This window comes from Lissotriton helveticus, chromosome 7 (genome assembly GCF_964261635.1).
Source record: "Lissotriton helveticus chromosome 7, aLisHel1.1, whole genome shotgun sequence".
In the NCBI taxonomy this organism is placed as follows: Eukaryota; Metazoa; Chordata; class Amphibia; order Caudata; family Salamandridae; genus Lissotriton; species Lissotriton helveticus.
The window spans coordinates 386,515,527-386,540,974 of record NC_136068.1 but is presented as its reverse complement, the minus strand read 5'-3'; the positions used below and the strand labels follow the sequence as shown (position 1 = coordinate 386,540,974).

General features: G+C 47.0%; 1 protein-coding gene across 8 annotated transcripts in view; it reads left to right on the top strand.

Moving 5' to 3' along the window:
* Positions 1-25,448, top strand: part of LOC144768502 (copine-1-like) — an 854,409-nt gene that overhangs the window by 813,425 nt on the left and 15,536 nt on the right. For all 8 annotated transcript variants that reach the window (XM_078652218.1, XM_078652221.1, XM_078652215.1 and 5 more), the window contains one exon: positions 4,147-4,383. In XM_078652218.1, coding sequence (XP_078508344.1) covers positions 4,147-4,383 — 237 coding nt within the window. The remainder of the gene's footprint in view (positions 1-4,146; positions 4,384-25,448) is intronic.

The window sequence follows — 25,448 nt, the reverse complement described above, 5'->3', positions numbered from 1 at the left end:
GGCAAATATAATTTTAACTGTTTAGTTCATCGTTAAATATATTGTACTTGGTTAGAATGTTTCCATATATAGTGATAACATAACGTAGGCTGAGATCTCAAGTAAATTTGGTAAATTTCGCATGAAAATGAGTTTGTTTTCGTTTCTTCAGTGGATCTTATGATTTACTATTACTTCTGAACATTGAGTCTATCTCCTCTATAACTCTTGGCTATGTCATGACATCTCACTGATTCATGGGAAGACTCTTAGAAATTGTAAAGATGAGACACGGAAAAACACGGCAGGCCTCACTTGCGGGCTCAAAAAGAAAGGAAGATTTAAGTGACAATTGGAAAAGTAGTTTTGTTTTATATTGCGGGTACAAGTCTTTTTTTCACAACCACTGTGTAACGGGGTTCTTCAGGGATGGTTAGTCTTTCAAATTAGATTTTGGTCATCAGTACTTGGTCTCGTCATCTTAAGAGCAATAATACTTTTTAAGTGGAATTCAAGGTGTCAGATGGTTAGTTAGGTGTACAGCATCTTTTGAGAGAGCCGTGCAACAGAATTAATGTTTGTATACTTAATACAGTTTGTTCAGGCAACTGTAAAGCTATGCCTAGCAAAAGGGGGGGACTCAGTTGTTCCTAAGAAAAGAAACGAGTGCTCCGGTCACGGGAGGAAAAAGGTAGAAATGAGGGTAGTGCTCAGTGGAGGACAACCCTGGGCATCCCATTAGTTGGAATGAATGGCCTCACACACTCTTGCAAGTGTCATGCTTCATCATCGGCCGTTGCTCCTCGTTGGACAGGCGGTGCAATGTCCAACGGGCTCACCTCTAGGAGGGGCTCTTTACCGGAGATCTTTTTTCCAACAGCCTGTGGGTGAAGTGCAAGTGAGGGGCCAGATAAGACGTGAATAGTGCAGGTGGGTGTGTTAAAATATAGTAAGGGATACCGGAGAGCAATTTATTCAGGTGGTTCCCATGCTATAAGTAAAACCAGTGGGTAGCCTATGATCGCCAGAAGTTAGGTTCTGTATCACGATCTAGGACTACAGGGCGTTTTGTGAGGTCAACATGTTTCTCGCTTCTGCGATTCTGCTGCGATTCTTCAGGACCTAATTGAATTAATAATACATCTATCACATGGAAAGACCTCTAAGAGTGTCAATCTCTGAACATCATTGTTAGTTAATGTTGTACTACCTGGTTGATACTGCTCTTGCCTAGAGGAGACAAAAGGAAGAGTTATCAAAATACAAGGACAACAGTTTCCCATTCTTGACCGTGAGCACACTGTGGTTGTGTGAAGAGAAGTGACTCAGTGGCTGTGATATTCAGTGAGCAGTGACCGCTAAGTATCAACTCCATTCACATGTACCACATCTCACCTCTAATTTATTTACAACTAATAAAAATTAAAATGAAATACAATTAAAAATAAAAAGGTAAAACATGATTGCAGCAGGGAACCCGGCACTATCCGGATCCCGGTAGTGATGGGTAGGCACAAGAGCATGGACCAAGGCTCTGAGAAGTAAGTGCGTGGCGCATTAGAGTTAGCAGCCCCAGGGAGCGCAGCGAGGTGACTGTAGTTATATCTGACATCCTGTTCAGCGCAAGAGCGTTGGGCGCGGCTGCAGGCAAGGTGGGCGCCCCTGAATCGGCCGATACGAGTGTGGCTGATTACTAGACACCGAGGATTGGTTAAGACCGCAACCTGAACAAGCGGTCAGCAGGGCATACGAGCGGAACCTTGTGTGCCCACTCTGCACGCTAAGCATTCTCATTTAGATTGCTTAAATACGAAGTTCTAAATGGCCAGCAATATACCGAGGCATTGTTGTGCCATGAGACTGTATATAGACCCTTTGTCCTACATACTAATATTAGCAGGATGAGTGGATATAGCGGAACCTCTACATTGAAGGGCATGTTCTAACAGTGTGAAATATTTAGCGAAATATTTAGCTTTCCATTTCTGAATGATCTAACACCTTAATATGTAGGGGCCCATGACAGGTTTTGAAAATCCATGCTTCTATCTTCCCCTAGCCATTAAACCCCTATTGGCTCTCTCCCTTGAAGTCACACCTACCGGGTACTGTTGACACCTGTACTCCTTGACCTGTAGGTGAGTATTAAAGAAACCCCATAGGGTTTTACTGAACAGACACCTTGAAAAACTGCTGCAATCATGTTTTACCTTTTTATTTTTAATTGTATTTCATTTTAATTTTTATTAGTTGTAAATAAATTAGAGGTGAGATGTGGTACATGTGAATGGAGTTGATACTTAGCGGTCACTGCTCACTGAATATCACAGCCACTGAGTCACTTCTCTTCACACAACCACAGTGTGCTCACGGTCAAGAATGGGAAACTGTTGTCCTTGTATTTTGATAACTCTTCCTTTTGTCTCCTCTAGGCAAGAGCAGTATCAACCAGGTAGTACAACATTAACTAACAATGATGTTCAGAGATTGACACTCTTAGAGGTCTTTCCATGTGATAGATGTATTATTAATTCAATTAGGTCCTGAAGAATCGCAGCAGAATCGCAGAAGCGAGAAACATGTTGACCTCACAAAACGCCCTGTAGTCCTAGATCGTGATACAGAACCTAACTTCTGGCGATCATAGGCTACCCACTGGTTTTACTTATAGCATGGGAACCACCTGAATAAATTGCTCTCCGGTATCCCTTACTATATTTTAACACACCCACCTGCACTATTCACGTCTTATCTGGCCCCTCACTTGCACTTCACCCACAGGCTGTTGGAAAAAAGATCTCCGGTAAAGAGCCCCTCCTAGAGGTGAGCCCGTTGGACATTGCACCGCCTGTCCAACGAGGAGCAACGGCCGATGATGAAGCATGACACTTGCAAGAGTGTGTGAGGCCATTCATTCCAACTAATGGGATGCCCAGGGTTGTCCTCCACTGAGCACTACCCTCATTTCTACCTTTTTCCTCCCGTGACCGGAGCACTCGTTTCTTTTCTTAGGAACAACTGAGTCCCCCCCTTTTGCTAGGCATTGCTATTCTGGGCTCTGACTCAGGTTGGACCTTCCATTCTACTTCCTCGGAATGGTAAATTGAGCCTAAGGGTCAACAATTGATCCCATCCTGTTAACCCCCCTTGTTGTTACACAACTGTAAAGCTATACAAAGTGAATACATTCTGTAAATTTACAACAAATTAAAATACTCTTGAATTGATTATTTAAAACAATTAATTATTAAGCTAGAATATGGATACAGTCACAAAAATATCGATTTTAGAATTTCTGAAATAGGTAGTATTTAGACAAGATTTCCCAGTTATCTCATACCATTCACTTTTTCTAAACCCATCCTCTTATTTTTTTATTTTTATGAAGCTGTGCGCCTTTCCACAACCAATTTGGTAATGTTTTCTGCTGCTTTTAACACAGTCGACTAGAGATGCGATTTTGTATGACCCATTTGTGTTTCTGAAGTCCTTGCAAAGGGAGTTGAGCAAGTCCCTTCAATCACCAGAGATCCATTACTTTATTAAGGAACTCCGCCTTCTGCCTTGTTCCTCTATATGATCACAGAAGTTCTCAGTGACTTGCAATATCCTTGTAATATATGACGAGGGCTATGTATTCATATATATTCTATGGGGAAGGAAGGTAGTATCAACTTGAACCAAGACCAGCAGATGTAAGAAGGTTTGGGCTCTGAGCAGCAGGCAGAGAAATGTGGATGGGTCATATGTTCCGGGGCAATAATAAACCAGTGCTAATCTATATAAAATTTTCTTGCAGTTCCTCTGTACATTCTCGGTGTTCGGATATCATGGGAACTGGGAAAAAGAAATATGATGATCTCGGGGTCAAGCAGTTTGGTCGAACTCAAGTTGAGGTCTCCATCTTAGTGGCAATTCGTCAACGAGACCATATCTTAGTAGGATTCTGTATAGTTCGTATAGCTTTCAGGAGTGGATGATCCTGTACATGTCAGAGTGACATGGCTGACTTTATTGAACATTGAATCCTGCACCTGTATATTTAGAGAGATAAAAATGGGTCAAATGGTAAAGGAAATGTAGTAGCTAAATGTCTGTGAAGCATCACACAGATCTTGGATATAACATGGAAAAAGACGACGTAATATATTATCCCTTCCTTTTCAGCAATATTTTGTGCTGCTAATTCTGACGGATGGTGAGATCACGGATTTGGACCTTACTAGGCAGGCCATCGTTAATGCATCCAAGCTGCCCATGTCTATTATTATCATTGGTGTCGGAAATGCTGATTTCAAAGCCATGGAATTCCTGGATGCTGATAATGGAGTTTTGAAGTCTGCAACAGGAGAAGCGGCTGTACGAGACATAGTGCAGTTTGTACCTTTCAGGCAGTTCAAAAATGTAAGTGGAAATGTATCTTTTTTGAATCCTCATGTCTTAAGTAAAGCTGACCACAATGTGGCAAGTAATGATGTAGCACATACACTACTTTAACTTCTATTCTAATTATCTGGTGTATACTTTTCACTTTCTATTCATTTTCCTATTACCTTTTCATATCCCTTGTGGTACTTGTTTTCACTAGTACTCTGAAGCTGTTTTGTAGCATTCAGTAATAATATCAAACAAATATGGGAAATAACGAGGATACTAGGTTGAGCACCAGGTGCTTTTTTAGTTCACATTAAAATACTTGGAATGATGTTGAACAGTGAGTTTGGGATTTTGAGCACACTTTTGATAATGAGATTCTCACTCTGTGTATTGCTTTGATCTAGAAACATTGGCTCCATCCACTAAAATATGGTAGGTGCAGTGCGCATACCGACTTCATACAGAAAAATAATACTCCGAACTCTACATTGAGGATTATTGTTGACAATACCATCAGATGTCATTATAGTCCTATTGACTGGCAAATATATAGGCGTACTTCTGAAGCCAGTGAGATTTCATTATGGTATCTGGCTCACCACTCTTAACTATGTTAACTCACCTGAAATACCTTCTTTTCATGTGTTTTCTTCATCACGTTTTGGCAAGCAGTAGAAGCAAGGGACGCCTGAATGTTAGACCTGGCATGGTTTCCGCCATCTTTTTTCCTCTTCCTCTTGTGTTTGTGCTGTTATGCTGGGCTTCGTTTTTGCTGGTTTATGTACTCAGGGCTCTTTACTACTGATAATCAGTGCTAAATTGCAAGTGCTGCATGTGTAAATTGTAATTCTGATTGGTTTTCCACTATTGCCATACTTGATTTACTGGTATGTCCCTAGTATAGTGCACTGTGTGTGCCCAGGGCCTGTAAACCAAGTGCTACTAGTGGACCTGCAGCACCGATTGAGCCACCCACATGAGTAGCCCTGTAAACCGGTCTCAGGCCTGTCATTGCAGTGTCTGTGAGTCCAGTTTGACAATGCCATATTGACCTGGCAAGTGCACCCCCTTGCCAGGCCCTAACCTTCCCTTTTGCTACATGTAAGGCATGCCTAAGGTACCTTCATGAGCAGGGTGGAGTGTATGTGAAAGGTAGGACATGTACTGGTATGTTTGACATGTCCTGATAGTGAAAAAAGAAATTGGCACTATTTCACTATTGCAAGGGCTAGCTCCCCCATAGGCTATCATTGGAGCTGCCTTGTAACATTTTACAAGTGTAGCTTTGAACTGGGAACACCTAAAGATTTGGAGTCTAAGCTCAGTGAGTTTAGAATTAAAAAACTTAGTAAAGATGGTTTTTAAAATGTGAGTTTTAAAATGCCACTTTTACAAAGTGGGCATTTTCTCGTTTAACCATCCTGTGCCTCTGCCTGCCTGTTGAAACAACGTTTGGTTTAGACTAAGAGGGGTGTATTTGTGCATTCACTCTAGACATTCACAAAAAGGAAGTTGGTGTGCCCTAATGGGCCTTCCTGAGCTAATGGGGTAGGAGAAGTTTTCACCAGTATAGGGTTGTGCCTGTCCTCTCACAATGCTGTCTCCCCCCTTCCCCCGAAGTGTGATTGAAACAAAGACCAGACAAAACCTTGTGCCCTACTAATACAACGCTTTGAAGAATGCCTACTTCAAAGGCCAAAAGGGGTAGAAGTATTGGACCTAAAACCCCAGACTTTTATAACACTTCTGGATCAAGAGGTAACTCTGCCAAGGAGAAGAACTAAAGAGCTATCGGGAGGAGTACTGCCCCTTTGCTGTGTGTTGGTTTGCTGGGTTGGCCTGCAGATGCTGCTTCTACTTTGGAGAAGAAAACGGCTGGTCTTCTGCTTGTGAAGTTTCTCCAATGGCTTGTGCATGCTTGCCTCCGGTTAAGAAGTCTCAGGACTTAACCTGCAGAATCCCTGAACTCCATCACTGGGAGTTCTGACCTGCCAAGTGGTGCCAATTCCAGTTCTGGGCCCTTGGAGGTTGTTCCTGCTGCAAACATCTGCTTGAAACCATCACATTTTTATTATTTTTTCACAACAAATTGTATTAATTTTGGAAGGTACAGAGTGGGCAGAGTCCTGCAGAGACAGTACTTGTATTAAATACGACAATTAGTACTTAGTTGTAACAAGCGAAAACAACTTGCCCTGCAGAACACCAGGCAGAAAGTGTACCAAACAAAACCATCAAAATTAATGAATTGCCCTTCCAGTGCCTGTTTTTCTGGCACAGCACCGCCGTGTGGGAGAAATTGTCACGCAGCTCCTGCCCGCAGCCGAAGAAACCGCGGCAGCCAGAGTTCAGCGCACCTTATCTCCGAAGTCCAAGATCCCTGCCCTGACCCCGACGCAGGCCCTGCTGTGTGAATGAAATAATTGATGTATCGTGAGATTGTGGCTGAAGAAACCAGCGCAGCGCCAGTTTGCCCCCGCTGCATCGACCTCCAGCGTGTCCAGATTACCACTCATCACACCTGTGCACCAAGGTTTCCTCCACTCACCCGTAGACGAGAACTGTCTTGGATTTCCACACATCGTTTCCCCTTACAGTCCAGATTTGATGCAACACTTCTCCTGCGTGCAGCAGAACTGACGCATCCCCTCCCCAAGGACTCAATCAATCAATCACAGCATTTATATAGCGCACTACTCACCCGGAGGGTCTCAAGGCGCTAGGGGAGGAGGGGGTCCGCTACTGCTCGAACAGCCAGGTCTTGAGCTGCTTCCTGAAGGCGAGGTGGTCCTGGGTCAGGCGGAGGTGGGTCGGGAGGGAGTTCCAAGTCTTGGCGGCCAGGTAGGAGAAGGACCTTTCCCCCTCTGGTGGCTCTTCGGACGCGGGGGACGGCGGCGAGGGCGTGGCCGGTCGATCGAAGCTGGCGTGTGGGAGCGTAGAAGTTGAGGCGGCTGTTGAGGTATCGGGGCCTTGGTTGTGTAGGGCTTTGTGTGCGTGGGTGAGGAGACGGAAGGTGATTCTCTTGTTTACCGGGAGCCAGTGCAGGTCTCTCAGGTGTCCGGAGATGTGGCTGCGACGGGGGATGTCCAGGATGAGTCGTGCTGAGGCGTTCTGGATCCGCTGGAGTCTCTTCTGGAGATTGGCGGTGGTACCGGCGTAGAGGGAGTTGCCGTAGTCCAGACGGCTGGTGACGAGGGCCTGGGTGACCGTCTTCCTGGTCTCGGTGGGGATCCACCGGAAGATCTTACGTAGCATGCGCAGGATGTTGAAGCATGACGAGGAGACAGCGTTGATTTGTCTGGTCATGGAGAGGGAGGAGTCCAGGATGAAGCCCAGGTTGCGTGCGTGGTCTGTTGGTTTGGGTGCGCTGCCCAAGGCGGGGGGCCACCAGGAGTCGTCCCAGGCAGAGGGTGAAGATCCCAGGATGAGGACTTCCGTCTTGTCCGAGTTCAGTTTCAGGCGACTGTTCATCATCCACTTGGCTACGTCTGTCATCCCTTCGTGAAGGTTGGCTCTGGCGGCGGTGGGGTCGTTGGTGAGGGAGAGGATCAGCTGGGTGTCGTCGGCGTAGGAGATGATGTTGAGGTTGTGTTGGCGTGCGATGGCTGCGAGGGGGCTCATGTAGACGTTGAAGAGGGTTGGGCTGAGCGAGGAGCCTTGAGGAACGCCGCAGATGACTTCGGTGGCTTCTGACCTGAACGGGGGGAGGCGGACTCTGTGTCCTTCCGGCGAGGAAGGAGATGATCCATTCCAGTGCCTTCTCCTGGATTCAACGTTGCTGAGGCGCTGCACTAGGGTGCGGTGGCAGACAGTGTCGAAAGCCGCGGAGAGGTCTAGGAGGATGAGAGCCGCTGTTTCTCCGTTGTCGAGCAGGGCTCGGATGTCATCGGTGGCTGCGATCAGGGCAGTCTCGGTGCTGTGGTTGGCCCGGAATCCATTCTGCGAGAGGTCGAGCGATCCGTTCGTCTCGAGGAAGGCGGCCAGCTGCTTGTTGACGGTCTTCTCGATTACTTTTGCAGGAAATGGGAGCAGCGAGATGGGGCGGTAGTTCTTGAGGTCGGTGGGGTCGGCTGATGGTTTCTTCAGTAGAGCGCTGAGTTCGGCGTGCTTCCAGCTCTCCGGGAAGGTAGCGGTGTCGAAGGAGGTGTTGATGATGTCCCGCAGGTGGGGTGCGATGACAGCGTCGGCCTTGTTGAAGACGTGGTGAGGGCAGGGGTCGGTCGGAGATCCGGAGTGGATGGAGTTCATCGTGCGGATGGTGTCTTCGGTGCTGATCGGGGTCCAGGCGCGGAGGGTGGTGGTGGGGGGCGGTGGTTCGGTCGTGGCGTGCGTCGGTTGAGTGCTGAAGCTGTTGTGTATGTCCGCGATCTTGTTGTAGAAGTAGGAGGCCAGGGAGTTGCAGAGGTCTTGTGAAGGGGTGATGTCGTTGTTTCCGACGTTGGGGTTGGAGAGCTCTTTAACGATGTTGAAGAGTTCCTTGCTGTTGTGTGCGTTGTTGTCCAGTCGTTCCTTGAATGCAGTTTTCTTGGTGGCGTGGATCAGTTGGTGGTGTATTCGGGTGGCGAGCTTGAGGGCAGTCATGTCCGGTGTTGGCCAGGCTTTCTCGAGGGCTCAGCAGATCCTCTTGGAGCTCTTCAGTTTGTCGGTGAACCATGGGGCTTTCTTGCTGCCGGGTCTGCTAGGCGGGGTCTTCAGAGGGGCGAGGTCGTCTGCGCAGTTGCTGATCCACTTTGTGAGGTTGGTGGCCGCCTGGCTGGGGTTCGTTGCGCCGGTGGGAGGGTTCTTGCTCAGGGAAGTCGCGAGCTGGTCGGCTGTGATCTTGTTCCAGCTTCTGCGTGCAACCTGTTGCTGGTGGTGGTGAATCGTGGTCCTTCTGAAGCTGAAGTGGACGCAGCTGTGGTCCGTCCAGTGGAGTCCTGTGGCGTGGCTGAAGGTGATGTCCTTGCTGGATGAGAACACGGGGTCGAGAGTGTGTCCGGCGTAGTGGGTGGGGGTGGTCACCAGCTGCTTGAGTGCGAGGTTGTCCAGCAGGGTGGTGGTGTTGCGGTCGTTGTTGTTCTCCAGGTGGAAGTTGAGGTCCCCGAGGAGGATGTAGTCAGCGGAGGGGAGGGCGTACGGGCTGATGAAGTCGGCGATGTCTTCGCTGAATTGTGTGTGTGGTCCCGGGGGTCTGTAGATGAGGGTGCCTCTGAGGGTGGTCTTGGGGTTGATGTGGATCTGGAAGTGCAGGTGTTCGGTGGGTGCGAGGGTGTCGTCGGTGTTGGTCGTGATGCGGATGGTGTTCCTGTGGATGATGGCGATGCCTCCTCCTGTCTGGTTGACGCGGTCCCTCCGGATGATCTTGTAGCCGTCCGGGATGGTGATGGCGATGTTGGGCGCTGAGGAGGCGTTCATCCAGGTTTCCGTGAGGAAGGCGACGTCCGGGGCTGTGGTATCGAGCAGGTTCCAGAGCTCGACGGCGTGTCTGTGGACGGAGCGGGTGTTGAGCAGGATGCACTTCAGGTGGCTGCTGCTGGTGCTCATCTTGGTCGGTGCTGGTGTAGTGCAGGTCCGGATGCAGGTGAACTTGCAGGAGAGGCAGCAGAAAGGTCCGAGGGTGCGCCTCGGGGTGGCTCGGTAGCAACCAGGGATCCGGCCGGCGTTGAGTGCGTTGAGCTCGGAGGCGTCGTAGGTCCGGCTGGTGTCTGCGGGGGCCAAGGGTCCTGGCACTGGGCGCGGTCCAGGTGCGGACGGGCGCAGACGGGCTTACCTTTGGCGCGCCTTCGGCGCACAATCGGCGCGCCCCCTGCGCGTTTGCCACTCTGCCATAAGTGGAGAGTGGGGGGGGGGGGGCGGAGCGAGGGAGGGGCAGCTGGGAGGCGGGAGGGAGCGGCGAATGAGGGTCGAGGAAAGTAAGGGGGCGGGCCGCAGGGGGGCAGCGGCGGGGAGGGAGGTGTGGAAAAGTAAATTTTGCCATGTTCTGTGTCCCTACATGTCATCCATCATATGTTATATGTGCATGATTAATATGCATATGTTATTCCCCATGTTTGATTAAAGACGCAATTACAGTTGTGTCCACCTCTAGTATGGCAGTTTCCAGTTCTCGTGAATACTACGAATATCAGGCCTATGTAAAGCTACGTTGCCACGTTTCTCAGTGTGCACGTTATTCCATTGTAAAGTCCCCGTTTCTAGGCCTCAAAAGGGCCCGGACACCAGATTCAGCTCCTGTCTCCTGTCTCCTGAAGCCCCGCGGAGGAGTGATACAACCCCCACCTGTATCCTCGACCCTTCACTTACTTCCTGCCTCGCAGTGCCCGGTTCAGCTTGGCCCTGCCTCTGAGTCTGCCAAGAGTATGTTATGATTCCAGATTATCAGTTCAGTCCTCTTCCTCTGCATTCCTAAAGCTACTGAACTGCATCAATAGTTTCCGTCATTGTCTAGCCTTTACGGCCCCATGTTAGAGAAATACTGTATTAATGGTCATTTAATATTCTTCATCACGCACTACATGTAGAATAATGCATGGTCCAGTCTTAGTGTCTGTTAGCCTTTCCCCTCCTGACTTCTAGTTTATATCAACATGTTCTCTAAACATCAGATACTAGATACTGTTTAGGTACATGTCGCCCTGACTCTCCAGACTCAGTCTCTGCTCCTAGCACAGAGTTCGAAGCCCCCAGCTTCTCCTAGTGATACGTCATTGCCAGTTTGCGCGCACCATCAGGTTAGAGGTCCCGGCTCCTTAGGTAGCCCCCTCCATGGTTTACGCCCCATTCATGACATATTCTGTTACGTTTGTATCACATGTCTATGTATACGCCCTGTTACACCTCTTTTCACCCTTATCTTTCGCGACTGCTACGCGTCACGCCTATTGCTCCACCCACTGCTACGCCTATTGCAATGTAATGCTATGTGTTTGCGTTATGTATATATGCTCATGTACTGTTATTAAAAGTTAGCCGTTCGCCGTCATTCCCGATCCTGTCCCCGGCAGCGCTGCCATCCTATTCCTGTGCAGGTGGTCCTGTTCCTGTCCTTATGCTGTATTAAACCTGCAAAACTCCTACTACCTCGAATCTTGACTCTTATTTATTGAGCTATCTGTTATTCATTTATTCATTCAAAAATAGGGTATTATTTATTTATTTACCACATAATGGCGCCCGAATAGGGACTTGCCCTTTCCCCACGCGTCGGTGAAGCCACGCCGACCCCCTGACCCTCTGCAGTCGTGACGGAACTCTTCTGCGCACCGGCAGATATTTCTGCTTCAAGTATCCCTCAGGCCCACGGAGGAGGCGGTCCAGCATCCAGACGAGACGGTGGAGGAACGCGGCGAGTCCCGACCAGAGCCCAAGCCGAGAGTCCAAGGTCCGAGGTATCCGGAGGTCCACCCGTAACTGAAGTCCGAAGTTCGTCGTCCGTCGTCGTAGCAGTCCAGTCCGATCCGAGGCCTTCCGTTCTTGCTGCCCGGTGAGTACCGTCGCTGGGGTAGTATCTAGACAGGGTCAATCTAAATTGACTCTGGTCCGTGGGTTGGTGGTACACAGACCCACAAACGAAGTGTTCACCTAGGTGGATACGGGTCTTGATGCGTCCCTTTATGGGACCGGTATGTTCCGTACTGTTTCAGCAGTGCATCCAGTAACTCTAGTCTGTTCCGTTCTCGAGAAATTCTTGTGTTTCTGTTCTCAGTATTCCAGGTAATATTTTGTCCGAACTGTTATGTTATGATGTTGTTCAATGTATTTCCAATGTCGTGGTATGCCTGAATTGTTCTCCCAATTGTTATTGTTCCTCGTCTAGTGTATTGTGTTCCGATTCAAGTTTACAATGTCTCTCTTTTCGAGATTACGTCAGTTAAAAACTAGAAAGGGTTTGTTAGAAGAAGCAGTTCCAGTTCCGCCTAGGGACAGTCCAGGTCATTTTATGTATCAGAAGCATGGCATAAGTGCCATATTATATCTAGATTTATGGGTAGATTATACCAAACAGTTAGAAGAAAAGTATAGATGGCCCGTATCGGGTACATGGGATGCCGAGTGCATGATGCGAGTAGAAGAAGCATTATGGAAAAAGAAAGCCAGACAGTCACAGAAAGATGCCATTGAGTTATGGCGCAAAGAAGCTCATAAAAGAACCGAAAAAGAAATCAGAAAGTCAGAATTAAGTAGAGAATCCTCAGAACGAGCACAAGAAAAAGAACTAATCGAGATAGGTGAACAAGTTAAAGCCGAACAATCAGAGAGACAGAGGAATGCCCTTATTAAGGGTATGTATCCTCTCCTTGCCGAGGGCCTGCCAAAAGCGACCCCGGAGGCATCCAGTAACTTTCCGCCACCATTAGTTCCGACCAAGCTACGTCACAAACCGACCGCAGCTGATATTTTTATTTCGTCCTATTTGGACGACACAGTCCCAGAATATGCAAATCCTGTTCGCGCTCCGCCAGTCCCTGTAAATCAGGCACTTCCCGCTCCTCCAGACACCGGAGTACCTGTTACGGTACCCCCGGTCCAGCCCGCCATACAAGTCCAGCCTACATTTCCATTTCCCACTCTGCCAGGACGAAGAGCATCAGTAGACGACTCTAGTTTAGGGGCCGCAGGGGGAGGTCCTCCTCAGACCCCGCCGCCACATAAGCGTTTAACAACAGCCGAATTACATATGCAAGCGTCACAGCGTACGCCCAGACATCAGTCTGTAGCAGAAATAAGAAAAGCCCTTAATGAATGCGGCTATGATCCAGTCCCAGGAGAGGATAATATGGTTTTATATTCATTACGTGTAAGAAGGGTGGCCGAGTATCTAGTCACCCTACCGAATATGAAAGAAGACCTAGACAGAATATATCGTTTCATCCGTACAGGGTATGATCCAGAAAGCATTGGCGAGGCCATGTCTCAAAGGAAAGCTGAGACCCAGCTCATGATATTAAAGTTTCTGATCAATTGTCTAATAAGAGAACAAGATTACCCGTCCAAAGATCAAGCCGAAATGAGAACCCTGACACAGTGGAGTGAAAATATAGCCGAGGGTAAGCACAGAACCATCAGTGCTATGGACAGTATGTACAAGAAAATTCGTAAAGAAATAATAAGGTTACACGATCAACGTAAAGCAACACAAGTAAGCGAGAAAGAAAGTAACTCTGATACTGAAGAGGTAGAGGACGAGAATCCCGACAGAATAGCGTATGTAGGAAAATCTAGATTTCCAGATCGCCATTTACGCCTAGAACACAAGTCTACTTTCCATCATCCAGCACCAGAACAAGGTTCTCTAGAACAAGTATTCCAAGCTACTGATCACATTCTGAAATCACGAATCGGTTACAGTGAGTTGAGTACCATGCATGAACAAGAACTAGTCCGATCAGCAGTCCGATGGATTACTGATTCTACCACTTTTCCAGACGAAATAGTGGCACAAATGTTTCTGAAAATGCCCCCAGCCGAGCAACGACTGGCGGGTATGTATATGATTCAGCACCTCATTACATTGTATGAGGGTCAGCACTCTGATCCAGGCCCGTTACATGATATCCTGAACGAGTTACTCCAGTATAGATGGAAAGGTTTAGGTACCGATTTAATTAGTGTCGTTCTAGAACAGCGTCACAAATATAGAACGTTTTTGAACCCGCATTTTGTTCATGTCTCACCCCCAGAAAGTAAACCATTTTACATGGAGAGACAGAATCCGTTACGAGAAGTCCACCCAGTTAGAGGAACGGGTGGCGAACTAGAACGAGTGTTTGTTTACACTCCGATTACAAAGATGGAACTCCTAGAGATGAAGAAATTAATTCCCTGTCATGATAAAGATCCAGCAGGGTTCCACCGAGAATTAAAAGACATGCTCCGTATGGGAGAATACACGTATCCAGATATAATTAAAATGTTAAAGGTTCTGCTGCCCGCAGGGGTGTATGAAAAGCTCAAGGAAAAAGAATGGGAGGTGGGAGAGAAAAAGATCGATTGGGCAGTTCTAGAAGCTGAAGATAAGGCACGAGTACCAGGTACCGGTCTTGGAGCGAAATGTAAAGAATTACCAGAATTATTAATACAAGTTTTGCCTAGGTTATTGACAACTAGAAAAGAAGACTGGGATGCAATCTCAGCCTGTAAACAGAAACAAGATGAAGACATTAGTGATTTTTATTCTAGATTTGAGAAATGTTTTAGCATTAACAGTGGTCTCAAGACAAGTAGTGAGTCATACCCTCATCTTTTTGTTACTAAATTAGTCGAGAATTCAAGTCCACCAATTAAAAATCGAGTTTTGAAAGTCGAAAGTACCTGGCAAGCTAATACCCCGTCCCAGATGTTACAGATGCTCCAATACCACCAGAATAGAATCAGGGAAGAGCAAGAACACGAGAGAAAACGTATGAAAGACACGAAAATGAAAGTACTAGTTGCACAATCTGTTCCTCAAGACAGTCAGAAGAGGGGTCCAAATCAAGCCAGTCATCCTGCAGCTCCCGTTAAAGGGAACTGCAATTATTGTAAACAGCCAGGTCATTTTATAAATGAGTGTGCAGTTCTGAAACATAACATAGCTACCGGTAAGACTAAAGAAAGACCACGTCCGCCTAGACAAGAACAAGTTTCACAGACTCCTCAGCCACAGAATGCACCACAGACAGTTACAGCACCGCAGCCCATCGCTGCAACACAGCATGTTACACAGCAGATGTACCAGTATGCACAGTCTGAGTATCCAGAGTATCAACCGTATTCATGAAACAGCCTAGAGAGGGAGGTAGGCTTGCCTCTCATCGAGATACCTGTAGATCAAGAAGGTCCCTATGTTCATAGTCAAGTACTAGGGAAAGATAGAAAGTTTTTGATTGATACAGGGGCAAGTAGGACCACAATTAGCCATGCCGAAGTTCCAGGGGCTCCGCTCTCAGGCTCAAGAAATGTTTCCCTTGGATTTTCAGGAAAACCTATCGTAAATGAAATATCAATGCCAGTTACTCTAGAAGTAGGTCCATTGTCCCGTACTACTGATCTGTTACTTACTAAGTCATGTCCAGAGAATTTATTAGGCATTAAAACACTGAAAGAGTTAGGTGCAGTTATATGCTGTTCCCCAGAGGGAATACGTCTGTTCCTACGTGACTTCAAGGGTCACTATGTATTACGAGATTTTGATCCCAGATTGTCTAATGTTCCGCAGCATTTATGGGCGCAAGGTCCAACTGATGTAGGTTACATGCAAATCACACCCCATCGTGTGACTCTCAAGCCAGGTGTAGTGTTACCACGAATCAGACAGTACAGATTGCCACCTGAGGCTGTAGCAGCCTTATCCAAAATTATTGACGAGCTCATCGCTCAAGGAGTAGTTGTAGAAACTGACTCCAATGTATGCAATTCTCCGATCATTCCAGTCATGAAACGTACTGATCCAAATGCACCCCCAGTATATCGATTAGTGATTGACCTACGAGAACTTAATAAATGTATTATTCCTCAGTATCCAGTTGTCCCAGATATCTCTTCCCTATTGACAGCCATTGATTCCGAAGCTTCATTTTTCACTGTCATAGACCTCAAGAATGCATTTTTCAGTGTCCCCATTCATCCAGACAGCCAGTTCCTTTTCGGATTTTGTTTAAATGGAAGGAGCTATATGTTCACACGAGCTCCTCAAGGTTTCACAGAAAGTCCAAGTATCTACAGTCAAGCACTTAAGAGACAACTAGACAACATTCACATGCCAACTGACACTGCCCTGCTCCAGTATGTCGACGACCTCCTGATCACAGCCCGTTCTGAACGTGCTTGCGAGCGAGCATCCCTTACAGTCTTGTATTTCCTAGCCGAGATGGGGCACAAGGTGTCCCCTTCTAAGCTTCAATTCTGTGTCCAGCAAGTGGTCTACTTAGGACACTTACTGTCCAAGAGGGGTAGGCAGTTGACACCAGACCGTATCCAGTTAATAGCGAGTCTTCCTCAGCCCAAGACCCAGAAGGAGGTACGTGCTTTTATCGGCCTCACTTCTTATTGCCGACAATGGATTCCTCAGTATGCATTCCTAGCCAAGCCACTGATACAGTTAACGACACAGGAGGCAGCCGTATCGTCTGTCCTCCCTTGGACATCTGAACATACACTCAGTTTCAATGAGTTAAAGAAAGCTTTATGCCAAGCTCCAGTTCTAGCTACACCGAACTACAGTAAGCCTTTTACACTTTTCGTCACAGAACGCGAAGGTACAGCATTATCTGTTCTCACACAAGATCAAGCAGGACAATACAAGCCATGTGCTTATTTTTCGAGCACATTAGATCCTGTAGCCCAGGCTCTGCCTGCGTGCCTCAAGTCAGTTGCAGCCACAGCACTAGCTATCAGACAAAGTGATTCCATAGTCTTAGGACACTCCCTGACAGTACAAGTTCCACACTCCGTGGAAGTTCTTTTAAACCGAACACAGACTCAGCATTTGACAATTGCACGTTTAACAGGTTATGAATTGACACTGTTCCAGCCACACATAGAAATCAGACGCTGCAACGTTTTAAATCCTGCTACATTGTTACCATCAGTTACTTCGAATTCTGCCACACATGACTGTGTGGAAGTAGTTAACATTACGACAAAGCCAAGACAAGATCTGACAGATATTCCGTTACCAGATCCCGACCTGACACTTTATGTGGATGGTTCATGTATGAGAACAAGTACAGGAGAACTAGTCGCCGCATATGCAGTGACTACCGACACCGAAGTTATTGAAACACACCGTATTGACACCCTGTCCGCTCAAGCAGCAGAGCTAGTTGCTCTGACAGAAGCCTGCCTACACGCCAAGAACTTGAAAGTTAATGTTTACACAGATTCGCGCTACGCATTTGGAGTCGTACACGACTTTGGAGTGCTCTGGCAGGAGAGAGGTTTCATGACTTCTCATGGAACCAAGATTCAGCATGGTCTCCTTATTCAAGCTCTGTTAGATGCCATACATTTACCGACATCCATTGCTATCATGAAGTGCAAAGCACATACGAAAGTTACTGACATTATTTCCCAGGGTAACGATCTAGCAGATCGCACAGCCAAGCTTACAGCACAGACTCCAGACATTCCAGTTAATCCGACACAGACACACACTCCAGATCCGACTCCATGTATGACAGTTAAGGACCCTACTCAAGATGTCATAGATATCCAGTTACACGCTACTCCCGATGAAATCAAGAAATGGTCCGAACAAGGAGGGGTCCAGACAGATCAAGGATGGGTAACGAAGGGTAAAGCCACATGGTTTCTCCCCGACTCTATGGTTCAAGTCATTATCAATACCGCACATAGTCCAGCACATTTAGGAGAAAAAGCTATGCTAGACAGTATCCAGAACATTTGGTTCAACAAGCATTTACGAGCTGCAGCCAAGCAGAAAGTCCGTACCTGTATGATATGTTGTCAGTTTAATCCAGGTAAAAGTGTCCCGGTGGAACAAGGTGGATTCCAGCCTCCTGACCACCCTTTTGAAGTCCTCCAGATGGATTATATTCAGATGGAGCGATGTCGAGGTTTCAAGTATGTCCTTGTAGTTGTATGCGCTTTGTCCAGGTGGACAGAAGCATATCCAGTTCCAGATTACACAGCCGCGACCACTGCCAAGCAGTTGGTTCGTGAGTTCTTCCCCCGTTATGGACTCCCTAGAGTCGTATATTCTGACAACGGCCAGCCATTCTCATCTGAGTTGATGAAGCATGTTTCCCTCTTGTTAGGATACCAGTGGAAGTTCCATTGTGTACGCCATCCTGAAGCAGCAGGTCTCGTAGAGAGACATAACCAGACCCTGAAAATCCGCATCGCTAAAGTGTGTAAAGAGAAAGGTGTGGACTGGCTAGTAGCTCTGCCAGTTGCCTTGTTCTATATGCGCATGGTCGCACATTCCAGATCAGGTCTGTCCCCGTATGAGGTCGTTTTCGGCCGCCCCCCTAACATGTGGGGTACTCCTAGACCCCGAAGTATTACCGATGTTTCAAGTAATATGCTGACAGATTACCTAGCTTCCTTGATGTCTGCCCTCAACTCTTGTCGTTCACAGGTTGCCGCCGCATTTCCAGACAATACCGAGGTGGCACTGCATGAAATCGTTCCAGGATCCATGGTCCTTGTCCGGAATTTTGACCGCTCAAGTCCGCTGGAGCCACGCTGGAAGGAGCCCCGACAGGTCCTCCTCGCCACCCGTACAGCCGTGAAGTTCGAGGGTCGCAAAGGCTGGGTGCACCTTTCACATATAAAGAAGTTTTATGGACTGAAACCCGTCTCAAAGAACATTTCCCAGGATTTGAAGGATTGCCAAAATATTGTTCTCAAGGACTGTCCCGCAAAAGACATTGCTACAAACCCTCCCCTGTTAGAGAAAACTCCGCAGCAGGAGTATAAGTTGAAACTCCGGTCTAGTAAAATAAGTCAGCCAGTTTGATTGTCTAAGTCCTCCCCTAGGTGAAACGGTTAGACTGTTTCTGACATGTATAAAATAGACCCCCATAGTGAGAGAGTTAGTCAAAACTCAATCCGATGTATCGTTTTTCTATGTTTCATATTATTTCTCAGCATTATGATTTCCTGCACCAGTTATGCGTTCTACCTGTATTTTCCAGTTTCTCATGTAAATACGTCTTCTAATGCTACAGTAGAGCACACGTTTAGTGATCTACCTCCTCATGAACTCTCTTACCGCCTCGCTATGCGAAATAATTCTTTTATCCGCATGCTACATTATTCACACCAAACCAGCAATGCCACTAATTGTTGGGTGTGTGGTCGACTCCCCCCTTTCCAGACACCGAAGGGAGTTCTGCCACTCTTTCCTTATCCTTTTTCACATAATGGTTCGTGTGGAGCATGGTCCACGTTAACGTCATCCTCAACAGATATGTCTTTTCTTAACAGTACATGTTTTCCAGACAAGCAAGGTCTCCCCCACAGAACCGGGTTAGATCTAGAAAATGAAGTGTACAATTTAGGTAATTATTCTTCGAATTTCATGGTCCTGAATGTTCAGTCTGATTCCACTCCAGACTTACCTGCTATTTCAGTACTACCAGTCAAAGGCGAATTATGTGTCCGAAATAATGGTTCCGTACATGTAGGACATAGTGATTGTACTACTATTGTCAAGTATAGTGACCGTAGGAAATCTATTTTCAAAGCTTCACGTCATTCTTATTTTATTTGTGGTCAAACTGCATATGTTCGTCTGCCCCTCGATTGGGAGGGAACCTGTTACATTGCCTTCCTACTGCCACCAGTTTTCCTAGCCCCATCTGATTATCATAGAAACACACATCTAGTACACACTAGACATAGAAGGGAGTCCCCAATTGTCGATTATACTGAAACTGCCCTAGAACAGTATACAGATTTCAACAGAGGTTTCTTTTTCTTTATAGGACCTATCCAGAATAGTAAACTAATCCGTAGGTTAACCAGAACCCTTGAAGCTGTAGTCAATGAGACTGCCTCTGCTCTAGGTAACTTAACCGAAGAGCAATCTGCTATGAGATTTGTCGTTTTACAGAATCGTCTCGTCCTTGACGTCATATTGGCCGATAGGGGCGGGGCCTGTAGAGTCATCGGATCTAGTTGCTGCATTTTCATTCCAAATAACGCGCCGTCTGTTTATTCAGCTATAACCAGACTTCATAAAATTGCCCATCTGTTACACCAAGATCCAGGCACCTGGACATGGTCCGGTTGGTTCTGGAATATAATTTCCGCCTGGGGATGGAAAGTCTTGTCCTTTCTAGGTATTGCAGTAGCGATCATATTCAGCTGCTGCCTCTGTATACAATGTGGCCCTGCGATTTGCGGCATTTGTGCTACCTCTTGTATTCCTAGTCCCAAGCCCCGTTCTAAATCCCGTTCCAAGACAATTCGAGACGAGCAAATGATACTGTATGAAATGATAGATGGTATCATGAATATTGATGTTTCCTGATGAAACGTAGTGACAAGGAGGGAATGTGGAAAAGTAAATTTTGCCATGTTCTGTGTCCCTACATGTCATCCATCATATGTTATATGTGCATGATTAATATGCATATGTTATTCCCCATGTTTGATTAAAGACGCAATTACAGTTGTGTCCACCTCTAGTATGGCAGTTTCCAGTTCTCGTGAATACTACGAATATCAGGCCTATGTAAAGCTACGTTGCCACGTTTCTCAGTGTGCACGTTATTCCATTGTAAAGTCCCCGTTTCTAGGCCTCAAAAGGGCCCGGACACCAGATTCAGCTCCTGTCTCCTGTCTCCTGAAGCCCCGCGGAGGAGTGATACAACCCCCACCTGTATCCTCGACCCTTCACTTACTTCCTGCCTCGCAGTGCCCGGTTCAGCTTGGCCCTGCCTCTGAGTCTGCCAAGAGTATGTTATGATTCCAGATTATCAGTTCAGTCCTCTTCCTCTGCATTCCTAAAGCTACTGAACTGCATCAATAGTTTCCGTCATTGTCTAGCCTTTACGGCCCCATGTTAGAGAAATACTGTATTAATGGTCATTTAATATTCTTCATCACGCACTACATGTAGAATAATGCATGGTCCAGTCTTAGTGTCTGTTAGCCTTTCCCCTCCTGACTTCTAGTTTATATCAACATGTTCTCTAAACATCAGATACTAGATACTGTTTAGGTACATGTCGCCCTGACTCTCCAGACTTCAGTCTCTGCTCCTAGCACAGAGTTCGAAGCCCCCAGCTTCTCCTAGTGATACGTCATTGCCAGTTTGCGCGCACCATCAGGTTAGAGGTCCCGGCTCCTTAGGTAGCCCCCTCCATGGTTTCCGCCCCATTCATGACATATTCTGTTACGTTTGTATCACATGTCTATGTATACGCCCTGTTACACCTCTTTTCACCCTTATCTTTCGCGACTGCTACGCGTCACGCCTATTGCTCCACCCACTGCTACGCCTATTGCAATGTAATGCTATGTGTTTGCGTTATGTATATATGCTCATGTACTGTTATTAAAAGTTAGCCGTTCGCCGTCATTCCCGATCCTGTCCCCGGCAGCGCTGCCATCCTATTCCTGTGCAGGTGGTCCTGTTCCTGTCCTTATGCTGCATTAAACCTGCAAAACTCCTACTACCTCGAATCTTGACTCTTATTTATTGAGCTATCTGTTATTCATTTATTCATTCAAAAATAGGGTATTATTTATTTATTTACCACAGAGGGAAGAGAACGGCGGGAGGAGGAGGGGTGGCGGGAAAGGAGAGGCGGGAAAAAACGGCGGAGCGTCGAGGGGGGAGGCCTGAGGGCAGTCCCTAGCAGGCAGCGGGTAAGATGCAGGGGTAGGGATCAGACAGGCAGCAGGGTGACCTGGCCCCCGGAGACCGTGCGATGGCACCGTGCGATGGCGGGGTCGGGGGTCAGGCAGCCGGCAGCAGGGAGACCTGGCACGCGGGAACGTGCGAGGCAGGGGCAGGAGGTAGGCAGCAGGGAGACCAGTCAGGCAGCAGGGGGCCCTGGTACACGGGGACCGTGCGACAGGTGGAGCGACCAGGAGGGTCACTGCTCACTGCCGTGCGGTCTCAGCCTTATGTGTCCCAGTGGGAGGGAGGGGCAGCTGGGAGGCGGGAGGGAGCGGTGAATGAGGGTCGAGGAAAGTAAGGGGGCGGGCCGCAGGGGGGCAGTGGCGGGGAGGGAGGGAGGGAAGAGAACTGCGGGAGGAGGAGGGGTGGCGGGAAAGGAGAGGCGGGAAAAAACGGCAGAGCGGCGAGGGGGGAGGCCTGAGGGCAGTCCCTAGCAGGCAGTGGGCAAGAGGCAGGGGCAGGGATCAGACAGGCAGCAGGGTGACCTGGCCCCCGGAGACCGTGCGATGGCGGGGTCGGGGGTCAGGCAGCCGGCAGCAGGGAGACCTGGCACGCGGGAACGTGCGAGGCAGGGGCAGGAGGTAGGCAGCAGGGAGACCTGGCAGTCAGGCGTCAGGCAGCAGGGGGCCCTGGTACACGGGGACAGTGCGACAGGTGGAGCGACCAGGAGGGTCTCAGGAACCGACACATCGATGTGTTTTCCATCGCTTCCCTCCTCTGCTGTTGTTTTTCTTTGTGGATTTTGACACATTCAAGGTACTTCATGTAAAATAACTGCATTCATAGACTTCTATAGACAAAATGGCTTGAAACAACATTTAACAAGTCATATTTTTAGTTCTGTATGTTGATTTTGTCGTTTTGGTCTTGTTTGGTTTAGATAAAGAAAATGTATTTTTAAAAAGTGGTGTGGTACCTTTGTAGTGCTTTCACTGTTACTGTGTGTGTTATGTACAAATACTTTACACATTGCGTCTGAGATAGTTCTAACTGCTCCTGCCAAGCTACCAAGGGGTGAGCAGAGGTTGTCTTGGGTTGGAACTCGCTTTTCCTGACTAAAAGGAAGGGTCCCTGTTTAGACAGAGTAAATACCACTGCGAACTAGAGACCGCCATTTCTAACACTGAACATGTACATACCTTCTGGACATGAGGGCAAGACTAATGACACATTTCCGGCACTAGAGGGCATTATCAGCAAATTTAGAGAGGATAATATACTTCGATAGACAACGCACTGATTGTGTGTGGCGATTTTAAGATCCACCTACCAACTAGTGCTCTAGACAGCTGTTGCGAAGAAGAATAAGAACGCTGGGGGAGTACCAGTTGCTGAATACAGGCATGCAGTTTCTGATTCACCACACAGTCTGACAGTCCTACAAACTGCACCTTCAGGCAGGGTTGCAAAGAAAGTGCTGAATTATATGCGGTTTAATCTTGAAGCTTGTCACAGAGTAACTGACATAAACATAATCCCCACAATTGCAGATTTGAAAGCGACCATGACACTTGACTCACAGACATACTAATACATGGTGTGAAGTCAACATCTTTATATATATATATAGAGAATCCATTCCATCCTTTAGTCCTGGAATAAAGCCTTGATGTAAGATATGGAAGGTGGTCTCAATCAAACTGAGAGTTCACTCTGCCCTCATGAGCACAATAACATCTAATTTAAATCCAATAGCAGGCCACTAGATGGGAATGGAATCGCTAACCCTTGCCTCCTTTAATACAGTAATGGGGAAAATAGCATATTATTGGACAAAAACTACTCCCTCTTCAAAGGAAAAGTAGTAAGGTTTGGTTTGATTGGTTCAGTGCAGAATGTTACTCCCTCAAGAAAGATCTCTCACTGGAAATGAAATGTGCAGAACCTCATTAGATCCTGGAACACATTTCTGGACTTAAGAAGAAAATAACAAATTGTTTATGCAAAAAAGCAAATGTCAATGGCATGAAACATTTAATTAGATTCTGTAAAATCAAATGATTCCAAGCAGGTTTAGAAGGTAGTTTAGCTGAGGTAAAATAAGTGTGGCCAAAAGATTGAGTACTATATTGGCTCACTTTAGAAAGTTAGATAAGATCTTGATTCAGCCCAGTGTGTCGGATGACAGGTGTTGGTTGCATCTGTAGTTTGCACCTTTCTCACCCTCAGGTAGCAAGAGCCATAAGACAACTTAAGTCTAATAAAGCCCCTGGTTCCGATATGGTCCCATTGGACATTTTTTTAGCTGACTCAGATTTCAGTGGCTAGCTCTACGGTGCTGCACTTAGGCAAACTGTATTCCTCAGTCCGGGCACATCTAAATTGGTTCCCCTGTATAAAAAAAGGCAATTGTACTGACTCTGCAACTTAGGCCCATCTCGGTTTTAGATGGGGTTGGGAAATATTTGGGTGGGCACTCTTGAATCAGCTGTTGGGTTGGTATTAACTAACTGACTAGCATATTTTAGAAAGGGGATTGGCACTACAGAGCAGCCATTTCGCCTACATCTAATATCTATTGAATATGTGACGATTAAAAAATACCCACTTTACCTCGGGTTCAATGACCTAAGATCAGCCTTTGATCTGGGATGCGTACCAATGCTCTGGATTACTCTCCGGCTGCTGGGTGATGGAGTCCCTCAGTCCCTCACCCTTTGCAGTGCTGCTATTCTTGATGGAAGAGTCTGTGCATGTTATGATTTGCAAATTTCTTGGGTTCTGACGGGCAAAATGGCTGTATATTGACTTGAAGAAAACTGAGGTTATGGTAATGAAAACAGGTTTACAGGTAAAGAGATCATTTGAGATGAAGGGGTAATTGTTAGAAAAGGTCCACCAATTCAATTATCTTGGCATGTTTCCACCATTCACTTTGCCGGCAGATCCACTTAGAAAATCTGTAGGTAAGTTTAGTGCGTGCTGCAATGCTGCCCTTAGATTCTCTAAAAGAATAGGCAGCCTGCTGATACTTGCCATTTTTACGGTTTACAGGCAGAAATCTCAAGCAGCAGCTCTCCAAGATGCTGAGATATGGGGCTACCATAAAGTTAGGTACCCAAAATTGTTGTAAACAATTTCCTGGAGACACTACCTTATAGAGACTTATATCCACAGATTCTTTACCTTTGAATTGCCCAGGTGTCAGACTGGATCCGGAAGATGTTTTGTGAACAGTAACTCTCGGCGCCTGTGGGTGGCGTTGTTTGCCTCTGTGTCCGTCTGCATCATCCAGTCTGGAAGTGACATCCGCGGCACCTATATAGCTACCACCCAGGTGTGCTGACATCAGTCCTTTTCTTTCTGTGACAGCCAGCACTGATCGGGGAAGAGCTACCCATCAGTGACTGGTTGACTGGATTTTTTCGACGTTTAATTGGGCACTTTTGAAATTTGTCTTCCTGGTGTGTAGGATGTCATCTAAGGAAGCAGGATTCACGCCCTGCGTAGCCTGTAATCGGCCAATGTCCGTGACGTACCCACACCGTGTCTACTTGTGGTGTCTGGAACAAAACCTAAAGTTGTGCTCCGATTGTAGTGCAATGAATCTGAATGCCTTGCGGGAGTGATTCCTTAAGCTCATGGCTGCCCAGCGTGCAACTGCGCGTCATTCAAGGTCTCATTCAAGAGGAAGGTCTCGATAGCGCTTGCAGAGTCCGAGGTCATCGTCCCACTCCAAATCCTCTGGACATTCGGATAAGTTGAGGTCCAAGAAGAAGAAATCAAAGAGGTCTTTGACTTTTCCTCGGCCGAAAGA